Here is a 25,091-nt window from a genome sequence, read left to right as displayed (position 1 = left end):
TTTGAATAATATAAAGTTGTGGTTCGTGAATTTCGGACAATATTTTCGATCAATCAGTTATAAAGAATTTTTCGTTTTTTACGTTGATTAAAAACATAATCGGAAAAGGCAACTATTTAAACAAACTTTCTATTTTATTTTTATTTAAAGGGTGAGTATTTTAATGGTAGTGTAAAAAATTATTGAAAATAATTAACATATCAGTAAAATAATTTTTCATGCGTGCGTGAAAAGGATGTGGTTTGAAATCAATCACAATGGTTGATAAATATTTACACTTCACAAAATGAAAAGAAAATTAAAATTTATTTAAATTTAATTTATCTAAATGACTCAAACATTTTAAATCATAAATTTGATAACGTTTTTTTTTTTTATTTTTAAAAAATAAACTTGAAAACGTTTTAGTGACTTGCATATGGTGTAGTTGGATGATTAGAAATTCAGTAGGTATTTCATTGAAATAATTTTAACTTGGCTTGCATATATTTCCCTTATGTTCTATTTTGGATTGATTTTCCGCTTGGATAAATATTTCCCTTACAAATACAATGCCTTCAAAATCGACATTATGCAAATCGAGGCACCCATAACTTCTAATTCACCTTCAAAACATAAAACAAGGAGCTCTTTATTCAACAGCCTCGTGCAGTAAAGAATACAAATTTATACTCCAGCTCCGTACAGGTTGTACCTAACCGAAATTATCACCAATCTTGCTAGATCATTGGCCTGATTTTTGAAAGAAATGCTCAATCTGTAGGCATCCTTGAGGCTGCAATCTACTTGTTTTGGCACCATGTTTGCACTTTTTTGCCCAAGAAAAGGTGTCACTATTTTCCTGTGCCTAAAGAAACAGGAAATATGTGTTTTCAAGTATTCAACTTAAGCCAAGCTCAAACATAGTTCAACCAGATTTCAAGTCGTAATTCGAAAAGTTTGTCAAAAAATTTTGAGTATCAAGTATATGGCTAACCAATCAATCTGCAACAGGAACATTCGGTCAATTTCACTATTTGATGATACTGCTTGATTGATGAATGAGTGGTGAATTCTTGTTTTCATCGTTATAAAATAGGAGAATGAGTTTACCGGTGATGAACGATCAAGAGTTCTTAGGACTTTGATTCTACCACCTCTTCCATCAGCTCCAACAGCAATCAAATCACCTGTTGCTGAATTTGACCCTTGCAACGTTGTGGATCCTTTGTTTTGAACCTTGTTGCACCATTTCCCCAAATGCCTGTTGGTTCCATCTGGGCCAAGTGCCCCACCATAGAAGCAATTCTCTCCTGGAAAGTGACAGATAAAGAAGGTTTAGTAGAAGTATGCGGCTTCTGTGTCTAGTTTACTAAAGTTTGGAAGGATTTTCATAGTAATCGACTGATCTTTTACATTGAACTCCAGTACACCACTGTTAAATTTAAGCACTGTATTAGATGGCTCAATTAATGTGTGCTGGTGAATCACATAAAGTTTGATACAGGAAAACTTTACCTTTAGAAAATGACATCGAAGATCTATTCTCTTCAATGATGTGAAGTGAGTTTTGCACATGATCTGTTTTGCCGTTGCATTTCACCTCATCATCCATATCGTGTGGTGGCTTATTGCACTGATCAATCTTTCTTATAATTCGAGCACAAGACAGTCCATCAGAGGCACCAGATCTTAGAATATCTACTCCATTTTGTGCATCAAAAGTTGCATCTTTTCTTGGCATATGGTTAGTCTGGGTATCATGGTCGCTATTCAAGCAAGGGGTTGCCTTTTTGCTTGAGAATCTATGTGGTCTAATAGAAGACTGCATGATATCATTACGCTCATTGATGAAGGCACTTTTCTTCAGGTCGTTTTGCTCAAAATCACTTTCAGAAGTAATCTCATAAATGGTGCTTTTTGTACTTCCAATCTTGGAAAGTTCTTTCCTTGGGAAAAATGAGTTGGTGGGCATTTCACTGATGTGTTCTAAATCGATGTGATTTTCTGTTTCCTTCTTTCCAGGAAAATCGGTGTTAAATTTAGAATCTTGATTTTTTAGCACTCGCAAAGCTTCATTTTCTTTCGTTTCAACAAGAGTCTCCAGTTCTTGGACTTTGAGCTGAAATGGTACAAATTATACAGTTGTGTAATCGAAAATGAGCATTTCATTGGTTTATTGATTCTTGTTTTACTTACTCGCAGTTTCATTATCTTCTCATTAGCCTTTTCGAGTTTATGAAGACTCCGAGCCTCCCCTCTTCCAAGAACATTGCACTTGAACATCAGTTCCTTGTAACTCCTAAACAGCAATGCAGCATCAATTACATGACAATTAGAATCATCAGGAGTAAGAATGAATCAGAGATGTCTCGCATGCAAGAAAGTGTCGACTTCCACAAGTAAAGCTTATAAAGAGTACCATTTTTCCCTAAAATTACACGACAAACCTTCTGATTCACCTCTTTGTACCACGGAAAATTAGATACATGGATTAGTAGAAAACTGAAGGTATGTTTCGATTAAATCATTTGGAATCATTATTTCAAATTTTTTATTTGTGTGGATGCTTTTTATATACACCATATTAAATTCCCCGCTAATCAATTTAAAGCATTTATATGATTGTAAATAATTTCAAATACACGCCATTATCAATGCTATATGAAATCCAAACTTCAAATCACTCCAACCAAATCAAGTATTTCAATCCACGCGTAACCCGGGGAGAAAAAAAGGGAAAATGAGCACTCTGAAAGCTATGCTAATTGGCATATCAATAAAACTGATAATCTTGAAAAGTTAGGTCTGATTTTGAACGAGCCATGATGGTTTTAAGCCACTTGCTGAAATGCAGTTTATATGTCAAGTATACAATAGCTTTCCGAACATTAGCAGCAATAATTATGTAGAAATTGGCGTGCCAAGTAACTTCATTTTTTATCATATGGCTTAAAATCTCTCCCCCATTACTCTGTTGCCTCGTTATTGAGCAAAAATAGAAAATCAGATTACAGAGAGACTTGCAGATTGATCCATATCTATCAGATACAACTGCATTAAAATGTATAACTGGTGCAATAAGCATTACTTGTTACGGATTATCAGGGACTTTCTCAGAACATCGACAGTTTCTCTGCTACCAGAGTCATTGCCTAATGAAGCAAGCTTCATAACCTCTTCTTCGTCCAAGTTCAAATCAGAGGCCCTGCATCAATAGAAGACAGATAGAGCAAACAAGCATTTCATATTATGATGAGAAATTTAAACTTTAGAAATGCCTTAGCTGGCTTCCACATACAGTTTAAGTGCGGCAAGCTCCTTGGCCAAGGCCATATTTCTCTCTTGCACTCTCATAGATTCCAAAGTTGATTTATCTAGCTCCTGTAACATGATTGAATGAACTAGACTATAGCTACTAATTATCAGGAAACTAAGCAAGATAAATTTGCTCAGCACCACAGATTCACATGCCAAGTGGAGGACACTTCTTGACTAATCTTGAGCATGAGTATTCATCTAAGAATGTTAGCTGCAAGATAAGCTAAAAACAATCAGTTCACCTCAGATTTTACACGAAGCAACTGCTGGATGGTTGCCTTCTGAGTTAGAGCTTCGGTTTTCTGAGTCACTGCTACCTTGAGTTGCTCTTCACATGCAAATAACTACTGTAAACTATTAGCATAACATGGGATTCTAAACTCTCCTCCTAGTAACAAAGAACGTGCTCAATTCGTACCTGATTCTTCACTTCCCTACTGTCTTTTTGTTGCTGTTCCAAAGTAGACTCAAGCGCAACAACCTTCCCCTCCAACCTAGTGACTTTGTTTCGTAATTCCTTGGGATTTTCTTCATGATCAAGCGGCTTTTGAGAGAGAGATGAATCATTGGTATCGCCAATTGACTGGAAATAAAGACGCCACACGTTTGCATTTGTACATGTTTGTTTGCAAACAGGACAATTTCTTTTCTTCCCTTTTGGACAGTACTCAAACCATTGTTGAAGACTATGTTTTAAACAAATGTATCATGTCAAAAAATCATCCTTCGTGCAAATAGAACGCAAACTACCGAATAACCAATGTATGACTGAACAGAAACACCTTATGGGACTTCAACAGGCGTCAATTTTATGGAAATTAGAAATAATTGGTTCTATCTCGTCTCAAGTTAGAAATGATAGAATCTGGAAAATTTTGTACAGAAAGTATACATGTTAGCCTTGAAATTTTCAACACTTGTTTTCTAATCTGTGCAGAGATACATCAATAGATCTCAGAATCTAAAGGCTGATAATATCAAGAATCTGCCACACCTAAACAGATAGGAGAGCTTTAAAAAGGGAGACTTTTTGCTGGTAGAGTTCGTCGAACCGCCGAGCCATTCAAATTTCCTATAAATTCCGCGTGATACAAATTGCCTTTTTTCTCCCTCCCATTGCATTGAATCTTGACGAGAACACCCGTAAAAAATCTATATCTCAACAATTATCCATTCCAGAAGTCATTTTATAAGTGGGAAAGTCTTTCAAGCTACACATGTACTGCAATATATCGGGCCCAACTCACATTCTTACATTAAAAGACTAGAATACAGACGACACAAATATCCTAAACATGAAAGATAATGAATGGCGAACCAAACACGCCCAAGAAAGGAGACAGTACACGGACCAGAGCTCGTGAAAGACATGGCCGCAAACAGAGATGGATTGTAAATCTTCGGCTATCGGTTTGAGATCCTCGTAGCAGATAGAGCAAATAGTTTTCGCAAACGGGCTGAGATTTCCATCATCACCATGTCCAGCCATAGCTGCATTCTGTGAATATGCTGCTTTGTTTCTGCTACAAGGTGTGGTGACCAGCAAGGGATGGGGCGAGTTTTTGAATATAAATGGAGGGAATGAAGAAGCGGGAATATCAAATATGTGTCACCAAAATAATTGCCACAATTAGTTTTTAAAAATAATAATAATTGCCACAATTATATATGAATTGCCAGTATAATTTTAAAATAAAATTAATAATAATATTATAATATTACCGAAAAATTTGAAAAATAACTTTGATCAAGCTAAGTTATTTAAACATAATCTTGCTGATTCACTTTTTTTTAAAATATTATTTTATTTATTTTTAAAAGATGACGAGCATACATAATTTAGTAAACTCGCAATACACACAGATTTCATGTCTATCGTTTGTTGAGTTGGGGAAATTTAACAGTCATCTCCTTTAATTATAAAAACAAAAAACAAAACAAAACAACAACTCCACGTATGAATACATATATTCATATGTAAATTTATTTTTTTTACAAAAATTTTCCATAGTACCAAGGTGGAAATGAATGTATTCACAAGGGTGAAATGATAAGTGTATTTTATACACTTAATTTGTATATAATTTTAATTGTTAATTATTTGTTTCTAGTAGATTTATGTGGGTGTTTTGTTATTTTTGTGATTGTAGAAATTTATGGAAGTTATGTGAAAAAGAAGAGGAAAATAAGAATTTAGAAGAGAGTTGAGGAAGAAAAGAAAATAAAGAGAAAAGAATAAAAGAAAGAAAAAGAAAAAAAGGAAATAAACGTACAGAGAAGAAAAGAACTGAAACAAAGATGGGCTTTCACAATTGGGCCTAGAGATTAGCGCTTCCCTTTTAGCGCTTCAAAAAGTGCTATCGCGCTGCTGCTATTTTTCTGAAGATTGAAATTTCGAGACAAAGGCGCACCCGCCCCGTCAATTGAGCGCTCGCTCCGTTGCTGTTTGGAATGTTTTTATTATTTTGGGCAATTATTTTAATGGGCTTTTGAGTGGGCTTTTTTTTTAGCGATATAAAAGGGAATTTTTCATCTGACTTGAAGGAGGAGCCGCCACAGATTATTACGCATATATCAGAGAGATTTGTTCGTGATTTTTGGGAAGGATTTCTGGAGCTTTACTTGAAGAACGAAGACGGAGTTTGATAGACCGGACACGGCGTCGACGATGGATTTGTTTTCTATCTTTTGTTTTATTCTGAATATTTTTGGATTTATGTTTTGTTTTATTCAGAATTTTATTATGAACTAAATTTTTAGAGTCTAGAGGTCGGATGGAACCTGGTGTAGATAATTTCATGAATTCTTGATTTTATTGAATTGAATTTCTTCTAGATTAATTGTTTTTTCTAGAATTGATTGTCTTTTCAATTATCTGATCAATAATTGATTTGTTATATTTATTTAAAATCATTGCTTGGGAGAGGGGATTTTGAATAGGACATTCGAAAATACACTGTTAATTATTTATACAGCTCGGGATAATGTATAATTTTAACAGAGCTTTTTAAAAAAGAACATTGTTTTGTAATAGATCACTGCGATAAATTCTTAATAGGGATATTGGAATTGAATTGTAGCTGATAAACATTATTTGTTGCTCGGGAGAGGGAAATAATACACGTAAGTATTTTTTGCTATTAATTGATTGGAATTCGTGAAGATTAATTAATTAAGATTGATTGTTGTTGAAACCAGGTGAAATCTATACCTTTAGACCATTTTTCTCTGATTGATATTATCTGAAATTTGTGTGCATGCTTATCAAAAATATCTTGCTATTTTATTTTTCTGCAAAATTCTCAAAGTTTGATTTTCTAGATAAAGTTTGGACTATTTTAATTACAAGCACTGATTATTTTCATTTTACTCCATGTGGGATCGATATCTGAATTATTCACTATATTAAAACTTGACACTCGTACGCTTGCGAGGAATTTTCACAACATGAAACAAAAATTATAGCTAACGCGACATAAAATCTCATCGATGATGAAATTATAAGTTATATAGTTTCTTAATTTGAAACTAGTTACATGAAAGAAATCATTCATGAAAAACAAATTTTTGCATTTTTTTTTTATCAAAGTTCGAAAATATAACGCCAGAGCTTTTAAATGCAATTAAATTTTTTTATAATGGGATTACATTTAGAATAATATTTCAAATATATTTTAATTTCAATAAAAAAAATAAATAACAATATAATAACATTTCACTAACTTATCCTAGTTATATTTTGTCATAGATTCATGATTATTAATTTATGATATTGATGGACCATATATTTATATACAGGGCTTCAGAAAATTTATTTTCTTGGTAATTCAGCAAAATTATTGATTTATAAACTGGCAATGTTATTAATTTATCGAATATAAATTCAAAGATGTTTCGTTTATGTAAAATAATTTAAATATGATATTAGGTTTGTATTATTTTTAAATGGCCGTTCATTGATAATGAATAAATTAATCAAATTAATCAAACAATGTGGTAACGTATTTATATGAAGTATGAACCATACCAACTCCAAGTTTTTATCCACGTAAAACTATGGCTTCATTTAGACAAGTATTTATAAAAAAATTATTTTTTAAAAAAAATTATGTAATGTTACTAAAGTTGTTTTAAGAACAAAGTGTTTGGGCAACTATTTTATAAATATATTTTAACATTTCAAAAGTAATATTATTTCGTCATTATCTTCATTCTAAAAATAGTAACACATTATTCTTAAAAACTATACGTGGAGTATACTTTTTTAAAACGTTTTGCGAAAATCTTTTACAAAAACATGTTTACGTTTTGTTCACTTGTAAAACATAAAAAATATTTTTAAAATATACACGAACCTATATATGTGTATACAAATTCACGTGTCGAAATAAACATACCATTAACAAGACAGAAAATATTTCAAAAAAAAAAATAAATTTGATGTTCCACAGCTCTCATAGGCTCATAGCCATAAATTGGATTGTTATTTAGGACTTAGAAACAAATACAGTTAATTCGATATCCACAAGGTGTTTTGAAGGACACATTTTCCATTGAAAATTCGCTTCAATGCACATCATGCCTTTACGAAATTAGGAAGACCTTTTAGGACTTGAGTTTCATTCGATGGGATTTAATGTATGTTGCCATTGTTTGTGATATTTGTGTCTGAGGCCCCCCCACACCCTCAGTCAAAACATCCCATGTAGTTTGTGTGTCTTCCTTTTTCACAACACTACAGTTGGCATTCTTCCATTAATGTAATGGAGTCATTTTTTGGTTTTTTTGGAACTTGTAACCACTGTTTTTCGATACATTGTGTTAACCTTCAGATTGACGTTGTATCTTACATACCATGCTAATAAGATAAACTGCATCAGACAAACTATGTGGAATCAACTTGTCTGATATTTGTTTGATATTTCATTCCGTTTTTAAATAACTCATTGTCTTTTATTATCTTTCATGTGTATATCCCAACGAATTAATTTAAATAAATAATATCAACCATCTTCTCTCGATATATATAGAAAAACATATGATAACGTGAGAGTGGTGGAGAGTGGTCATTTTTAAGCCATGACTAGTGCTAGTGAGAAAAAGGCTAAAGATATTATAACCGCTTGTTCTTGTGTACACTTTAAACACGTATTATGGTATCGTTTAGCTTGTGTGATTAGAATAATTAATCGTAAAAAATTGGGTTGAAAATATATAGGACATACGGACAAAAACTATAATGATTGATAATATATATATTAGTAATGTAATGTAATAAATAATAAAGAGTAATGCTACATGTACACGGAGTTCTACACGTTGGGTTACATATAACACTTAAAATTACATGATTATCCTACATGAATTTTTGAAAGATTTTTTCCAAATCAAATGAAGAGATAATCATGTAATTTTAAATGTCATGTGTAACCCAACGTGTAAGACTCCGTGTACATGTAACATTACCCAATAATAAATAAGAAATGATAGTTAATATATTATTTGATTTGATTGATAGATCATAGTTTATTGATTTGGATGATTAAATTTTATATAAAAAATGATAAATTATCATTTTGTCCATTTAACAATAAATAAAATATGAATAATATTATTTATAAGGGGTAATATAGTAATGTGAATTCAATGGTTTGATTGATGTAAGATAAATAATTAATGATTTGATTGATGTAAAATTATAATTGATATATGGATAAATAATATGACGAGAAGAACGCGAGATTAGACAAGATAAGTTTATACATGGATTATTAATACTCGTACCAAACGGAGCCATAGTGTTCGGTATAATTTATTTTTTGACAGTCATGTTTGGCATAATTTCAATACAATAAAATATGTTGTTTAGTTTATTTAAATTACCAAACTATCCCTATTAAAATTAAATAAGGCATTTAAAATTTTATCCAAATCACACTTTACCACTACTATGAAGGGTGGAGTCAGAATTCAAAACTATTTGGGGTTGATTTCGCATCGTGTTAGTAATAATTAAGGTGAATGTTCGATTAAAACCGAATCAAACTTTTTAAAATCGAATTATCGACAAATTAATCCAAATACTCTGAACTTTGCTTCAAAACAGAACAAACCAAACCGAACTTAGAGATTTTTTTAAATAAAAAAATCAAGTTTTAATTTTAAAATGTAATATAAAAGCTGAATTAAATAGATTTAAATTTTTATTTATTAAACAATATTTTTTCAAATGTAGTTCTATTGCCTCCTAATAAAATTTATGGAAAACTACAATTTTGGTCCTGTATATTTGTCAGTTGCGATTTCAGTACTCTATATTTTTATATTTTATTTTTAGTCATGTATGTTCAGATTTTTGATAATTTTAGTCTTTTTTTTCGAAAATGCTTACGTGACACTATACACATCAGCTCCACATCAGCACTGCATGCATTGATGCCACATCAGCGTCATATTAAAAAAGAGACTAAAATTACAAAAAAAAAAAACAAACAAAGATAACAGACTAAAACAGAATTCTGAAAACATAGATGACTGAAATCGCAAAGTGCTAAATATACAGGACCAAAAATGCAATTTTCCCCAAAAATTAATTATAAAATTTAATAATTTTAATTTTTTTATAAAATTCAATTTGTCGGTTAATTCACTTCGGTCAGTTATTTCGTTTGAAACAAAATAGTTCGCTCACCTCTAGACTATAATTTATATATGATATTTTGGTTAAAAGTTACTTAATATTTTTTTTTATTTTCTTCATTTCTTAAGTTACCGCACTATAAATCTAATCATCTTAAAAATTCCAACACATAATTATTTTCTAAATTTCATAATTATTCAGTTTTTGGTTATTTTAAATCAAAAAATATAAATACAAGTCTAATAATATTTGCAATATCAATAATTCTCAACTATTCAACCACTTGATTAATTTTCTCAAAATTTGCAACTATAGATTTTTACGGTAAAAATTCAAACTCGAAATTCATATTTCATATATGTCATTAGTCAATATTATCGCAATTCAAATAATAGCAACTAAATATTTAACATAATTTTAGAGTTGTCGAATTTTATCTCAAAGTTGTATAATTTTTAAACCTATGATAACAAGTCAAACAATAGAAGATAATGAAACGTATTTGTGAAAATTGTTGTTTTTTTTTTTTAATTTTTTAGATAAGGCTGAATTTTGAAAAATAAAAAAAATCATGGGGCTGAAAAAAAAAATAAAACTAGCTAATAATTTTTTTTAAAAAAAAAATAGGTGGGGCTGGAGCCCATTCTAGCCCATATGCTGGCTCCGCCCCTGCTATGAACAACTGTTTCTACGCAATGATTTTTTTTATTAAACGTAAAGAATATTTTAAAAAATATTATTCAATTCATCCCGAAAAGAATATGACTTGCGTTGCAAGACATAAATTCTTTAATGATATTTTTCTAGTTTAAATGAGATTTTATTTATGATTTTTGACTTTTTAGATTTGTTATATTATAGATTTATAATTATCCTTGATTAATAAAATATGATCGGTTATTTTATTTTAATATCGAAATATGATTCATTTTTATTTAAAGAGTTTATTTTCTAATGAACAAGATTTCCTTATTATGTAGGAGTAGGACTCTAATTAAGAAATCTTATTAAGACTTGAATACCTATCTATATAAGGACTTTTGCATTCATATTAGAAGATAGATCAAGCAGAGAAAAGAGTGCAGAACAAATCAAGAGGTTGATCGAGATTTTTCTAAAGAATTTTACAGCCGGAAATTGTTGTCTTTCTGTGAACAAATTGAGAGGTTGGTCGAAATTTTTCTGAAGAATTTTTACTGCCGGACGTTGCAGTATTTTCTGTGTTGTCGTGGAATGTTGAGAACACTAAAGACAACGCTTAGTGCAAAGTGTTGGTGAAATAAGCTCTCTTGGTTATCAGATTTTGGCACTCAGGATTAACATCTTATTTGTTTTTCTGTTTTGTTTTTATTTGTTTTGAGGGTGTTATTTATTTTTTCACTTTGTTGAAAAAAATTGTTTTTCATAACAATCATTAGTATTGACTTTTGTAAACTGAATACTTTTCTAATAATTATTTTGCCCTGAGACACCTTACTTGTGCATAATTATCTATTTGTTGTTTACTATTTAAATTTATCTGCATGTTGTCTTGAAATGTTGACAATATTGAGAGACTATATTTACTAGGGGTGTTCACGGTTCGGATAACCGCCCGATCCAAACCGAAACCGAAAATTCGGTTCGAACCGAAAACCGAACCGAAAATTCTGTTCGGTTTTCGGATTTTCGGATTTTCGGTTTTTCGGTTCGGTTCGGTTTTTTTTCGCGGTTAACCGAACCGAACCGAACCGAAAAACCGTTTTTTTTTTTTTGCTTTTTTTTTAATTTTTTTACCAATCAATTAATATGTACATCAATATTGTGTGCCCATAAAATTAATTTTATTGAAAAACTGAAATAACAAAAGTCATCCTTCGTTCTTTTTTTAAAAAAACATAATTGATTTACAGGGGTGTATTCAATGTTGGAAATTTAATTACTTTTAATGACTTTTATGGATTTTGAAAATCGAGAGGTATTCAACTTTGACTTTTGTAAACTCTATAAAAATTTAGTGGTATCCAAATTAGATTTTTGTAAAGTTATTAAAAGTCCAGAGGTATTCAAACTTGACTTTTAAAAACTCAATGAAAGTCTACAAGTATCCAAATTTTCCATAGATTTTCCAAGATTTTTGTAGATTTCTATATGTACAAAACTTAAAACACTAGGTACAACAATAAAAAATAAAACATTCTCCCCAGTCCACCCTAAAGATTTTCGCAAACTTCTAACTCACAAATTTCTACCATATCTCTTGTGAAAGCGGCGCTTTTCTTCTTTGTGAAAATCAACAAGGGTCTCCTCTCTTTCAAGGTATGTTTCCTCTAGAATCCTTTTATTTGTTAAATTTTTTGTTGTATAAATTGAATTCTGTATTGTTAATTGGTGCGTGTGTTGTTGGGACATGTGTCCCTTAAAAATTTTCTTTTTTCTTTTTGATCTGGACACTTATGTAGGTTTTGATGTTAAGTATTATGTAAATAAAATAATAATTTGATTAATTTTAGCTTAATATAGTGTACGTTAGGTTGTTTATTGCAAGAAATTCAGTACTTAGCGGTGTGGACAATTTTTGTACGCTATTACATGTTCAATCTTGCTTGATTATGGGAAATTAAATTTAGGATTTTTATATGATCGTGTTTTCTGTTATGTGATATCAGTTTCTGTGTAGCATAAAATTTTGTTTTTTTTTTTGGCCTTTTGGGAATGAAGTTTCTGATTTTTTGAAATTTTTCCTCCTCACTGGTTCTCGACTCTGATTTCCCTATTCTCTTCTTTCATTTTATTTTTCCTTTTGTTTGTTTTATTTGGGTTTTCACTCTTTTTTTCATATTATATTTTCTTGCTCCGTTTTTTATTGTTCATCACTATATTGCGGTCATGTGAGAACAAATTTTTAGTTTTCTATTATTTGTATTTGAAACCCGATGTTGTCATTTCTTATGGCACCCCCTCGTAAGGAACATGATGAAAAGTATTCCAATGTGTTGAGGACCAACTTTAGGAGGGTAACAGCCACACCTTTGGTATTTGATTGACCCAAAGCCACTTTCATAACATTAATTCCGACCCTTAATGATCATAAATACAAGAAGATGTGCAATAAAAAATGAGAAGATGTGCAATAAAAAATAAGGTCGTTTGACTCGTATTGTTCTCTACATGCATTTTCTAATTGGGCTTTAAAGTTGAATGCATATTCACCATTAATTATTGTAATGGTGAAAGAAATTTTGTGATGTTATTGATGTTTGAGAGTAGACTGATCAGATAGACTTTGCAAAATGTGAATTGATATTATTTCTATGATTGAGATAATTATTTATTTTATATTTATTTTTTTATCTTGTGCATACTCAAGTCACATTATCAATGGGAGATTCTCAAGCAAAATATAATGTGTGGACCGCCGAAGAGAGCAATGAATTGCTAAAAATCATGGTTGATGCTGCCATGCGAGGATGGCGCGATAAGAATGGAGTATTTAGCAAAAAAACCGTAGAAACAAAAATACTTCCTGCATTGAATGACAAGCTTGGGTGTGGAAAAACTATGACACAATATCAAAGTCGTTTGAAGTGGTTCAAACAAAGATACGCTAGTTATTCTAAGCTTATGCGTCATAACTCTGGTTTTGGATGGGACCCTGTGACAAAAAAATTCACGGCTAATGATGAAGTATGGGATGATTATTTCAAGGTGAGAGTCTTCGAGTTTGAAAAGTAAAATTTATATTTACAGTTATACTTAAACTAGCTTTAACACTAAATGTTATTTTTTTTCCTCTTTATCAGTCTCATCCTAGACATGAATATTATCGGACAGACACTTTTGAGGATTATGAAGAATTGAAAATTGTTGTTGGCAATGGCACTGCTACAGGAAAACACTCAAATGGATCAGGAGATGACAATGAATCAAGAACAGTTGAGATAGAAGAAAATAGGGGAACTAGTTTATTAGATGATTATGTGTATGATCACAATACTGGTGAATATTTCGTGCAAGGCGACAGACAAGAATCTTCATATCAGCCTCCATTTCTCGAGGACTCTGTTTCACCATTACCTTCTCATCCCATAAGTTTAGAGGTTCCACCAACAAGTAAGAAACGAGATAGGACTGATTTTGAAGGAAAATCAACCACATGCAAGAGTATTAACCCAAATGTTATGCACGAGTTCTCCCACAGTCTTGAGAAGGTAGTTTCTAAGATAGAATCAATAGGGAATGCAGGTGACACTTGTTGGGATGCTATCAAGGAGGTCCCAAATTTGGATAATCGTACTCGATACAAGGTTCTTGATTTACTTAATACCAGATCAAAAAAGATGGATTTCATAAAAATGACAGTTGAAGAGCGTTCGGGATGGATAGAGTATAAATTGGAAGAATAAGTACGTTTTGAAACATGATTAATACTGAGTTACACCGTGTTATTCTTGTTTGAATTGTTTTTAAATTATTGATTTAGTTGCAAACTCTTGAATTTTGGTTTATTTATATAAGTTTTTAGTTGTTTCTTGAATACATCATGTTTGATATATAAGAATGGTTTTTTCATAAATTTATAGTTTTTTTTCATTTGAATTTGTTGTTTGATATCAGGTATTTTATTTAAATGTCAAATATGAATGTGAATGAGGTAGAAGAGCAAATGGAAGAAGAAGAATTCGAAGAAGAATTACATGAAACTATTGGGTATTTGTTGATGGAAGTTCGTGGTAACCTCTATACGTTTACTAAACATATATCTACCATGCATTGTGAATGTGTCCATCGCCCTTTAAATAGACGACCAATAACTTCAAGGGGGGATAATTATATTCATAAAATATTAAAAGAAGATCCAACAAATTTTCGAGAAATTTATAGAATGTATCCCGATGTATTTTTAAAATTGAGCAACATCCTTAGAGAGAAAACACATTTGCAAGACACAAGATACATTTGTGTTGAAGAAATGCTTGCTGTGTTTTTACTCGTGGTCGGTCATAATACTCGATACTGCTTGATTCGTAAAACATTTGATCGTTCACACTACAATACAAGCCAAAACTTCAACAAGGTGTTGAAAGCATTACATAGCATTGTAGCAGATATGATGGTTAAACCTGGAGCTGCAGTGCCAGAAAAAATAAGAGAGAGTACAAGATTTTATCCTTACTTCAAAGTACGTAAGTAATGAAATTATTTGCGTTGTTATTGTTGTTGTTGTTCTTATTATTATTATTATTATTATTATTATTATTATTATTATTATTATTATTATTATTATTATTATTATTATTCTTGTTGTTGTTGTTGTTGTTGTTGTTATTGTTGTTATTATTGTTGTTGTTATTGTAGGATTGCATCGGAGCTATTGATGGTACTCATATTCCAGCCACGGTGTTTGGTCGTGATACTAACAGTTATCATAATCGTCATGGGACGATTTCTCAAAATGTTTAGGCAGCGTGTAATTTTGATTTAGAATTCATATATGTGCTCAGTGGATGGGAGGGATCTGCACATGATTTAAGCGTATTGACAGATGCTTTATCAAGAAATAATGGGCTCAAAGTGCCACAAGGTACTTTTTAAAATAATGTTTCTAGTTTATTTATATTTTTCAAGATTATATATTATATGCATTATTCACTTGATCCTATAAATATGGGTTGACAGGTAAATTCTTTTTAGTGGATGGTGGATATCCAAATCGACGTCAATTTTTGGCTCCTTTTCGTGGTGTGCGTTATCATCTCCAAGAATTCACTGGCCAAGGTCGTCACCCTGAAGATGCAAAAGAGTTGTTCAATCTTCGTCATGCTTCTTTGAGGAACGTAATAGAAAGGATCTTTGGCATATTTAAATCGCGATTCAAAATATTCAAAACAGCTCCTCCGTTTCACTTTAAAACACAGACGGATCTTGTATTGGCATGTGCTGGATTACACAATTTTCTTCGCAGGGAGTGTCGTTCTGATGAATTTCCAGTTGAAACTGAGACTGAAGTTCTACCATCTTCATCAGAACAAGTTTACGAAGATGGAAATTTTGATCAATTATTTGACACACAAGAACAACAGCGGGCAAATGCTAATGCGTGGAGAGATGCTATAGCAAATCAAATGTGGAGCGATGTTGAACATGTTGTCAATATCAATTAGAATTTTTTTTAAATAAAATTTGTTGAAATTTTGTTAAAGTTATCATACTATTTTTATTTTTTAAGCTAATTTTGATTTAAAAAAATTATATTATATTTTATTAAAAAATATTCATTAATTAATAAATTACGTTTATTAATACTTTTTAGGAAAATATTGAAATGAGTTGTGAATTGATTGATTATTTGTTAAAATGTTAAATGAATTTTATTTACGTTGATAATAAAAAAATTATTTTAATGAAGATATTATATATATAAAATAATTCAAAGATATATTAGTTGATCATTAAAGTAGATAATTGATTTCACGTAATTAAATGAAAAGGTCAAAAAATGTCTACAAAAGTCGTACAAGAAGTCTATTGGAATCCATGGAATTCTGTTTGGAATCCATGGAATTCTGTTTAGAAATCTGTGAGAATCTACAAAAGTCTATCAACTCCATAAAAGTCTATTATTAAAAAACGTCACTGAAAGTCATTAAATCTCTGAATTGAATACACCCCACTTAATTAGTTATCTAATTATTCAAACATACTTGAATTGTGGATTCAACTTGAAAAATATATTGATTTAGTGATTTTTAAAAATATTGATTTTTGAAATAGAAATAATTAAAAATTAATGAAGTTATTTTATTATATTATATATACACATATTTGCATTATATATTACATTATTTTTATAAATTCAAAAATTATTATTATTGAAATTAAAAACGTTATCAATTTTTTTTGTTTGAAATGCAGTTATTTTCAAATATATTTTTCGAAGTATTAAATCACAAATATTTGATTTAACCATTAATTTTTTCCAAAAAATTATTCGAATAACTAAAAATATTTAGTTTTTTTTTTAAAAAATTATTTTAATATTTTTTTCACAAAAACCGATTTTTAGAAAAAAAAAAAGTTCAAAATTTTTTTTTTTTTTTAAAAACCAAAAAACCGAACCGAAAAACCAAAATAATTTCGGTTAAAAACCGAACCGAACCGCCAAGTTCGGTTCGGTTTTCGGTTTGGCTTTTCGGAGAACCGAAATTTCGGTTCAGTTCGGTCCAAACCGCTCGAATGAACACCCCTAATATTTACTCGAAAAATTACAATTATTAATTAATGTTGAGACGACAAACCCTTTTACCTCCTTCTTGTATCTGTGAAATGCGCATAACTTTCATGATAATCATGACATTTGAACTAACATATACTAAACATGGATAAAAAGAAATTTCATTTATCCAACAAACGATGGGCACTTGGGTAATTTCCGCTCTTCATTCCCCACCTTTTACAATCGAATTTATATACAGAGGACCGAAACTTTAACAGAATGATACGGTTTTGTCTATGTTGCTATATTCTCGGGATCTAATGATTTTTTATTTTTTTTTCATGTGAGATGAACATTGAAAAAAATTAAACTTTTGGTTGCAGTATATGAGTAGTGCCCGTATGCTAGCATAGAGTCATATACAGACCCAAATGACACCAAGACTTGTATTTGCCTCTTTCATTTATAAGATTTGAATTATATTTCGCATTTTACCTGGAAAAGACTCGGTTCTATTAATTAGCTATGTAATGATTTAACACCTGTAATTATGTGCACATATCTTGCGCATATATATATATATATATATATATATATATAAATATATATTTTTTGTGTAAACAAAAAAAATTGCGAGGCCATTTTTTCGGACTTAAAATTGTTAGATAGATTTTCGTATTGACCAATGAAAAATATTACGCTTTATGCTTACAATGTTTATTCACCATAAAATATCATTTTTTGTCGGTCATATTACGAAGAAATATTCATGTAATATATTTCGATATGATGAAAATATTAATTTTTATGTCGATATTAAATATATTACGTATATTGAACATAAAATATTATCATTTTATGTAAAACAATTATTTTTTACTGTATATATAGATTATATTGTTATATTTTTCAAATAGAGATTCGTCGTTGCACGTGAGACACGCTCTTTTGTTTATATCATGTTTTTTGGTGTCGAGTACTTTTCTTGTAAAATCAATATTTTTTTAAAGAAATTTAAAAACATTTTTAGCTAGGAGAATCACAGTGAACAATAATTTTGTGAATCATATATATTTTTTTATCACAATACTGGCACAATCTCTTCTATTATATTAAGCGTGCATGAGGCCACATCAAGTTAGTGTGACCTCTTTTTTAAATTTTTTTTAAAATGATTTAATATATTGTTATTTTCTACAATTTTTTTTTTAAAACGAACTGTATATGAACGCAAATGTGTATGCAAAAATGAATCGTACAAACACAAAACGTATGTACGCAAAACCACATTGTATAAGCACACAACACATGTTAAAGTTAAACTCTTCATACTTACCAACTGTTGACACGTGAGTGAAGTCTTTACATAATAATTCAATTACATATTAACAAATCTCTTTCATCCATCTCTTGTCATTTTAATTTTGTTCGATTTCAAAGTTCATAACTCTAATTTAGATTTTTTTAAAAAATTTTAAAAACATTCCATTTTCATATTTTGTACTTATCACACGCATTACTCATTTACTCGTGTCAAACTCGCTAATCTTACTATCTTATAATGTCTTAACCCTTTAAAATAACTATTTTTGGTCATAAACTTATGTAGACATAAATACCTTTGATATTTTAAAATAATATACGTATTCAACTAACAAATATAAATTTTACACACATGTAACGCATGTGCTCCGATCACTATAAATTATTTATAGGTCGGCCTACCTAATCTGTAAATTTTGTCATTCCATCAACGTATTTTTAAATTTTGTCACCCTTGATTAAATCCATAATTTTCGCGTATTTTATCTTATCTCACGACTCATTCTCGATTCTGCTGTAAACTAAACAAATGTGATGTGTCGTCACCGCCATATTATTATACACAATTTGAAGAACGACATGTCCCCTTTAAATTTCTTTTGGCGGTTTTGACCATACGGGACTCCACTCCCACCATACAACGACTCCTATTTTATTCTTCCAAACGCATTAAATTGACTCGTTTATCATTAATTATCAATTATCCGTCGTTGATCTTTTCAAACATTTTTCTTATGTCATAAACTCTTACTTAATATTATTTCATTTCAAACCAATCAGACTGCGTCGACTTATGAATAAATTAATGTAGACTCAATTTATATTTATAATTAAATGAATAGATTATCTGTTTTATAAAATTGACTCGTGAGATCGTCACATAAAATTTTTTGTGTTTTTTGTAAAACAAATGACCTTAAAATAATATTTCAATCATATTTAGACAAGAATTAAATGTGGATGTAAAATAATCGCAAACAGTTAAATTCAGAGCATGCATGATGTCAAAAAAACATAACAAAATAACAGTGCACACAAAAAATAACGACTATGATTCACATCTTATAAAAAAACATATTAAAAAAATTTATTGAATAAAATAAGTAGCTATGATATACATAGACGTCACGCTGTCCTCGTTCTTATGTCATGCACGCCACCACCCGGCAGCCGTCGATCACATGCTCTTTACTGTGCAAAGCCGTTGATTTTCGTGGAAAAGGTCAAACTCGTATAAAATATTTGGTACTTGTTATTCATTCCCAATGTTTCCTGCAAGATATATAAATTTATTTGTTTTTTTACATATATTATTAAAACAATTGAAAAAAATAAAATTAAAATGTTATTTTTATTTAATTTAATTAAATAATAATTGCAAATTTTCAAATACTTGTTTGATATAATATTTTATTATTAAAAAATAAAAAGTGATGTTATATGTTGAAATTAAATTGCATATTGAATAATCAGAAACAGAAAAGAAATCCATATAATTAAGGCATCGAAAACATTATATATTAAAATGTGGGATATAATTTTTGTGATACATTCTCGTGAATATATATATTCGTGATATTGATATATAATGAAATATAATAAAATTTTATAGATCAATTTGAATAAGATATCTATCTACAAAATTAACATATAAAAGATGATTCATAGTCATTTTTCCTAAATTTTTTAGAGATTATACTTAAAAAAAATAAAGAAGAATAAATTTTAGAGAGAAGAAGGCACCCACGTGGCTGTGCCTCCTTTCTATGTGTCGGCAAGTACTGCACACGAAGCACTATGCACTCTGTTTCCATTTATTAATGTAATTTGACAAAACCGCGTGGACTTTCGATTCTATATCACCTCTTTGACTTTAAGAAAAGTCAACCAAACTAGAGCATCTGATTCAAATATCTATTATCATCAACTTTTTTTCCCCCCAATCGATCAAAAATAATTTACGATATCTATCCTTTTCAAAATAGTTGGAAAAATAATTTGATTTATATTTCTTAAATATTTTAGATAAGAAAACATAATTAAAGTTTGTGCAAGTTTAATAATTAATGTTATTCTTATATTTCTTATAATTTTCTGCATACCTTCTTTTTTTAGTACAAGTATATAAGATATCAAATTATAATAAATTATAATACCAAAAAATAAAATTGTTCGCATACAACCGACGAAACTTGAGCATAAACTCCAGACGCGCTTATCTCGAGCAAAGAAAATAGTTAAATCAACTTAAATAAATGGTAAATACAATAAATATAAGCAATAGAAATATATATATGAGATTAAATAATAATGGAATGAAAAACATATATAATTTCATTTCATACTGAAAAGGAGTGAATCGTTGGGGGGCAACATTTGTCAACCATAAGTGCTCAAAAGCTCTCCATAATTATATATAAATTAAAATAGTTTTCTTTTCATAGAAACCCTACATTATTCTTTTTTGCACCACTTCTCTCCCACACCTCCAAAAGTCAGCGCCTTCTTTTGTCTTTTCATATCTGACCCCAAAGAAGCAGAGAAAATGGAGGAAGATTGGGATCTGCACGCAGTGGTAAGAGGCTGCGGCTCCGCCTCCTCCTCCACCACCGCCACCACTTCTACGGCCGCCGCCGCCGCCGCAATCCCAGCTCCCTCGGATGATCTTTTTACCGCCAATTTCCAACAAAGTTATAATAACAATACTTCCGCCGCTTACTGTCAAGATCTGTTTCAGCCCAGGAGGGAGAGTTTCATTGAAGACCTGCACGATCTCTGCAAACCGGCCTTTTTTCAAAGATCACTGCAGCCAGCTCCGCAAATACGATCGGTTCTCTCTCCAAAAAGTTTACCCATTTCACCGCTCTCTGTTCTTGGGGGTACCTTTCAAGGGCTCTCATCTTCAGAGCAACAGCAGCATCAGCAACTACTCCAACAGACACAGATCACGCAAAAGCAGCTACCAATATCTGTTGCTAATGCATCAAAATCTACTACTGTTCCGCAGAATCCTAGTTCGAGGGCTGCCAAAAGAAGGTAAAAAATTCGTACAATTGAAGTTGGAATTTATAGCTTTGAAATAATTAATTTCTTGGCTCTGAGTTTTAGTTTCTTTTTTTTTTTTTTTTTGTGTAGGAAGAACAATTTGAAGAGGGTTTGTCATGTCCCGGTGGAGAACTTATCATCTGATATGTGGTCTTGGAGAAAATATGGGCAAAAACCCATTAAAGGCTCACCCTATCCAAGGTTTGCTTCTTCAATTTTCCATTTAATTAATCATCCCCTCTGTTTGTTTTTCATTGATTTCGAAAAAAAATGGTTTTTTTTTTAATGATTGCCTATGTATTTTCAGAAAGTTGGTGTTTCTTGAGTGTTCGATAATGGTTTCTCTTTTTGTTGTTGGCAAACAGGGGATACTATAAATGCAGCACCTCAAAAGGCTGTATGGCAAGAAAGCAAGTGGAGCGGAATAGATCCGACCCGGGAATGTTCATCGTCACCTACACAGCAGAGCACAACCACCCTATCCCCACCCACCGCAACTCACTCGCCGGCTGCACCCGCCAGAAGACGGCGGCGGCGGCGAATCCCAGCTCCGAAAACCCGGACAAACCGTCTTTCTCGCCTCCAACGTCGCCGCCAGAAGAACTCTCTCGGACGCCTGGAAAGTTGGAGAGCAGCCAGGAGGAGTTGGCAGAAGTCGAGGATGACGATTTGAGCGTTTCGGACATGGCGTTGGAAGATGATTTCTTCGAGGGTTTGGAGGATTTAGCTGGGCCCGACCCGGGAGAATGTATCGACGATCAGTTCCCGGCGAGCTTACAGTTCCCTTGGCTCGACAAGCGCACAACCTCCGCCGGCGGCGGCGGTGGTTGACTTGGTTAAGGGAAAGGGATTTACTTTTCCTCTGACAATAGGTGCTTTTTTCATTTTTCTTTTTTTCTAGGCATGCTGCACAGACGATTGCCGTAAAGAATCTCGAGATCACAAATTTTTTTGTTATCATATCGCAACGTGTAAAATTCTGTAACATAGAGAAGAGCCTTTGACTTTTGAAACCCAAAAGGAAAAAGAAAGAGTGAAAGAGAGAGAAAAAGAGAAACTTGCTGATGTAAAAAATATTCTATTTTTTTTATCAGAAAAAGAAAAAGAAAAAAAAAGGATTACATGTCTGTGTCTCCTCTTGGTGATGCAAATTTGGTTTTAGGCAGGAGATATACGACTCGGGCCGACCCGTTTTCATGAATTTCAGAATCATGTTGATTTGAAATTATTATTGTTTTTTTTGGGGTGAAAATTACATGAAATTCTAGATTTTTTACTTGTTTGTTGGGTATACAGAACTAAAAAATTGTATTGGAGGAGATGCATTATATATCGTTTATTATATTAATTAAGTTTGATTCATTGCGTCTCTCTTGCATTTGGTTATATATTTCATTTACCCTCTTAAAGCGTGGTCACAATGTTTTTCTACTCATCTAATGTTCGAACATAATAAATTCATCATTAATTAATGATTCCCCCCGTGCAAATTTTTTCACCTAAATTTAGGATTTTATACCAACTGAGAGTACTTAAAATAAGACGACTTAAATAATGAGAATAATTTGTCAGCTTTCTAAAACAGTGTAAATATATATAACGGGAAACAGATTTACAACTAAATCGAAACAATAAAAATAGAAGATATTAATGACTGATCTGTGGGAGTTTTGTAATTTTATAATGTCTTAAGATCATCACGGTCTTTCGCCGCCGCGCAGGTGATGTTCCAAGATAAACCCGAATGTCACAGTCCGTGTTTTTCTACCACAGTCACATGAAAATCGACAATGAATTGAAGAAACCCTTGTTCTTGCCACCCAGAGAAAATATTTAGAATCTTAGATTTAATTTGTGGAAAGGATTGACTGGACTTAAATTGTTTGCGGTAGATAAAAGAACCAAAATGATTCATTTTATGTTGTGCTGAAATATTATATATCCCGTGTTTACTTTTACTCAACATGTTCATAAGAACATCTAAATTAAAATATATATATATATATGGGCTCCATCTAGCTACTAGCTAGATGCTCATATATATGAACATCTTGTATGTACACAAGAGAGTCAATCTCTCAGCGTACATAGACTGAACCAAAGAAAAGGCTACCGAATTTTTATTTACAAAAATATGAGCGTGTCTCCTGTACTTTGAAGAGATTGTGAGGGTGTAGATTCATGCATGGAGGAAGAAACCAACCGATAAAAGTTAACAATAGACTTTAAAATATGATCAATTAAGGCTATTAAATATACAAATAAGGAGTTAAGTGAGAATAATAGTAGGTTACAAAACAATATTAAAATACAATCATATTTTATTCATTTGTATTTGAGGTTTTAAAAAACTTATGTTTGCCACGAATCATTTATGAAAAAGCTCAAACAATATTCATACAAATTAAAATCGAAGGAGGGAGAATAAACAAGCGAGCCATTGATCTGCTTGCATGTGCATGTCTCCTAAGATTATAGCATGCACTTGTTTTGTGGATCGAGTCTTTCAAGTCCTTTGGAGTGTTCACTTGTTCTCTTGGCTATTTTTTTGGGCTCCACATATAAATCAATGCTTCAACTTAATGCAATCGATCGATCTATTTTTTTTTTCTAGATCGAAACCTTCTAATTTTTTTCCATACAAATCGAACCAAATAAAAATCAATTAATTATTTCGGTTTTACATACAACTTAATGGGATTTTTGGGGGATAAAGTTTTTAAAATAGATTTTCTTATTTAGAAAATCTAATAAAGATCGAATATAAATTGAATCATATATAGTTTGGGTGTATTTCTTAGTTGTAGGCTTGTAGCAAAGGATTTGTTTTGGTTTAACTAAATTTTTTCCTACCGTTCCTTAAAAAAATTGTCCGTTGGTAATATTATTACAAAAACATATAAGAGAAAATCTCACATATTAAATTTATGAGACGAATCAAATCTCTTATCGAATCAATAAAAAAAAATTTATACAAAAAATTTAACTTTTCACTTTGGATATGAACGATGGACTCATTTAACAAATATAGATTCGTGAGTGCGTCTCATAGGAGTTAGATCTATTCTTATGATTAGAATATTGTTGTTAATTTTATTATCTTTAAATTTTGAGATTTTGAAATTCATATAAATTATAATCCCTATTATTAAATAAACATCTGTAAAAAAAAAAACCTGTATAATAAATTCAAAGCGTCGAGGTTTGAAACCGTTTCCCGTAAGCCTTTATGATATTTGAGTCGAACAGTCTCACGAATTTATATCCGTGAAATGGATCAACTAAATCCATATTTACAGCAAAAAAATAATATTTTTAACATAAAAAATATTTTTAAATATGTCAAGTTAGAGATTTGTATGTTTCACGTAATTAATCAATGAGGTGATCTAATAAATTTTTTTGAAAGGATAATGCTAAAAGTACAAAAAATATCGTGTACAATGATATTTACAACAATTATAACGTGAAATTTTGATATTATATTGCGAGATTTTATATTCAATGTATCATGAAATGAATGGTGAATGAAATTTTTGTGTTGAAGAAATTGATGTACAATTTTCGTTGTACATGTAGCATCACTCT

General features: G+C 30.9%; 4 protein-coding genes across 5 annotated transcripts; 3 read left to right on the top strand and 1 right to left on the bottom strand.

The window, feature by feature from the left end:
* Positions 1–592: 592 nt before the first annotated feature.
* Positions 593–4,814, bottom strand: LOC140885046 (uncharacterized). Of its 2 annotated transcripts, none has more exons than XM_073291960.1 (9): positions 4,653–4,814; positions 3,719–3,986; positions 3,543–3,644; positions 3,281–3,363; positions 3,071–3,187; positions 2,179–2,281; positions 1,498–2,101; positions 1,093–1,292; positions 593–847 (listed from the first exon to the last, which is right to left on the bottom strand). In XM_073291960.1, the coding sequence occupies exons 1-9, from the start codon at positions 4,787–4,789 to the stop codon at positions 725–727; spliced, it is 1,737 nt and encodes a 578-aa protein (XP_073148061.1). In that variant the 5' UTR covers positions 4,790–4,814; the 3' UTR covers positions 593–724. The 2 variants fall into 2 exon arrangements, with proteins under 2 accessions (XP_073148061.1, XP_073148062.1); XM_073291961.1 differs by having other exon boundaries at positions 593–841.
* An 8,486-nt stretch (positions 4,815–13,300) lies between these two features.
* Positions 13,301–14,325, top strand: LOC140878396 (uncharacterized protein At2g29880-like). Its single transcript, XM_073281998.1, has 2 exons — positions 13,301–13,627; positions 13,723–14,325. The coding sequence occupies exons 1-2, from the start codon at positions 13,301–13,303 to the stop codon at positions 14,323–14,325; spliced, it is 930 nt and encodes a 309-aa protein (XP_073138099.1).
* Positions 14,326–14,558: 233 nt separating this feature from the next.
* LOC140878395 (uncharacterized) lies at positions 14,559–16,083 on the top strand. Its single transcript, XM_073281997.1, has 4 exons — positions 14,559–14,652; positions 14,890–15,101; positions 15,383–15,503; positions 15,599–16,083. Exons 1-4 carry the CDS (start codon positions 14,559–14,561, stop codon positions 16,081–16,083), a joined length of 912 nt encoding a protein of 303 aa, XP_073138098.1.
* A 4,775-nt stretch (positions 16,084–20,858) lies between these two features.
* Positions 20,859–22,837, top strand: LOC140883226 (WRKY transcription factor 22-like). Its single transcript, XM_073289608.1, has 3 exons — positions 20,859–21,494; positions 21,594–21,704; positions 21,869–22,837. The coding sequence occupies exons 1-3, from the start codon at positions 21,004–21,006 to the stop codon at positions 22,332–22,334; spliced, it is 1,068 nt and encodes a 355-aa protein (XP_073145709.1). The 5' UTR covers positions 20,859–21,003; the 3' UTR covers positions 22,335–22,837.
* The last annotated feature ends 2,254 nt before the right edge of the window (positions 22,838–25,091 follow it).

Source organism: Henckelia pumila, chromosome 2, assembly GCF_033568475.1.
Source record: "Henckelia pumila isolate YLH828 chromosome 2, ASM3356847v2, whole genome shotgun sequence".
NCBI lineage: Eukaryota > Viridiplantae > Streptophyta > Magnoliopsida > Lamiales > Gesneriaceae > Henckelia > Henckelia pumila.
Note: the sequence above shows the minus strand (reverse complement) of the source record. Positions and strands in the feature narration are given on the sequence as shown.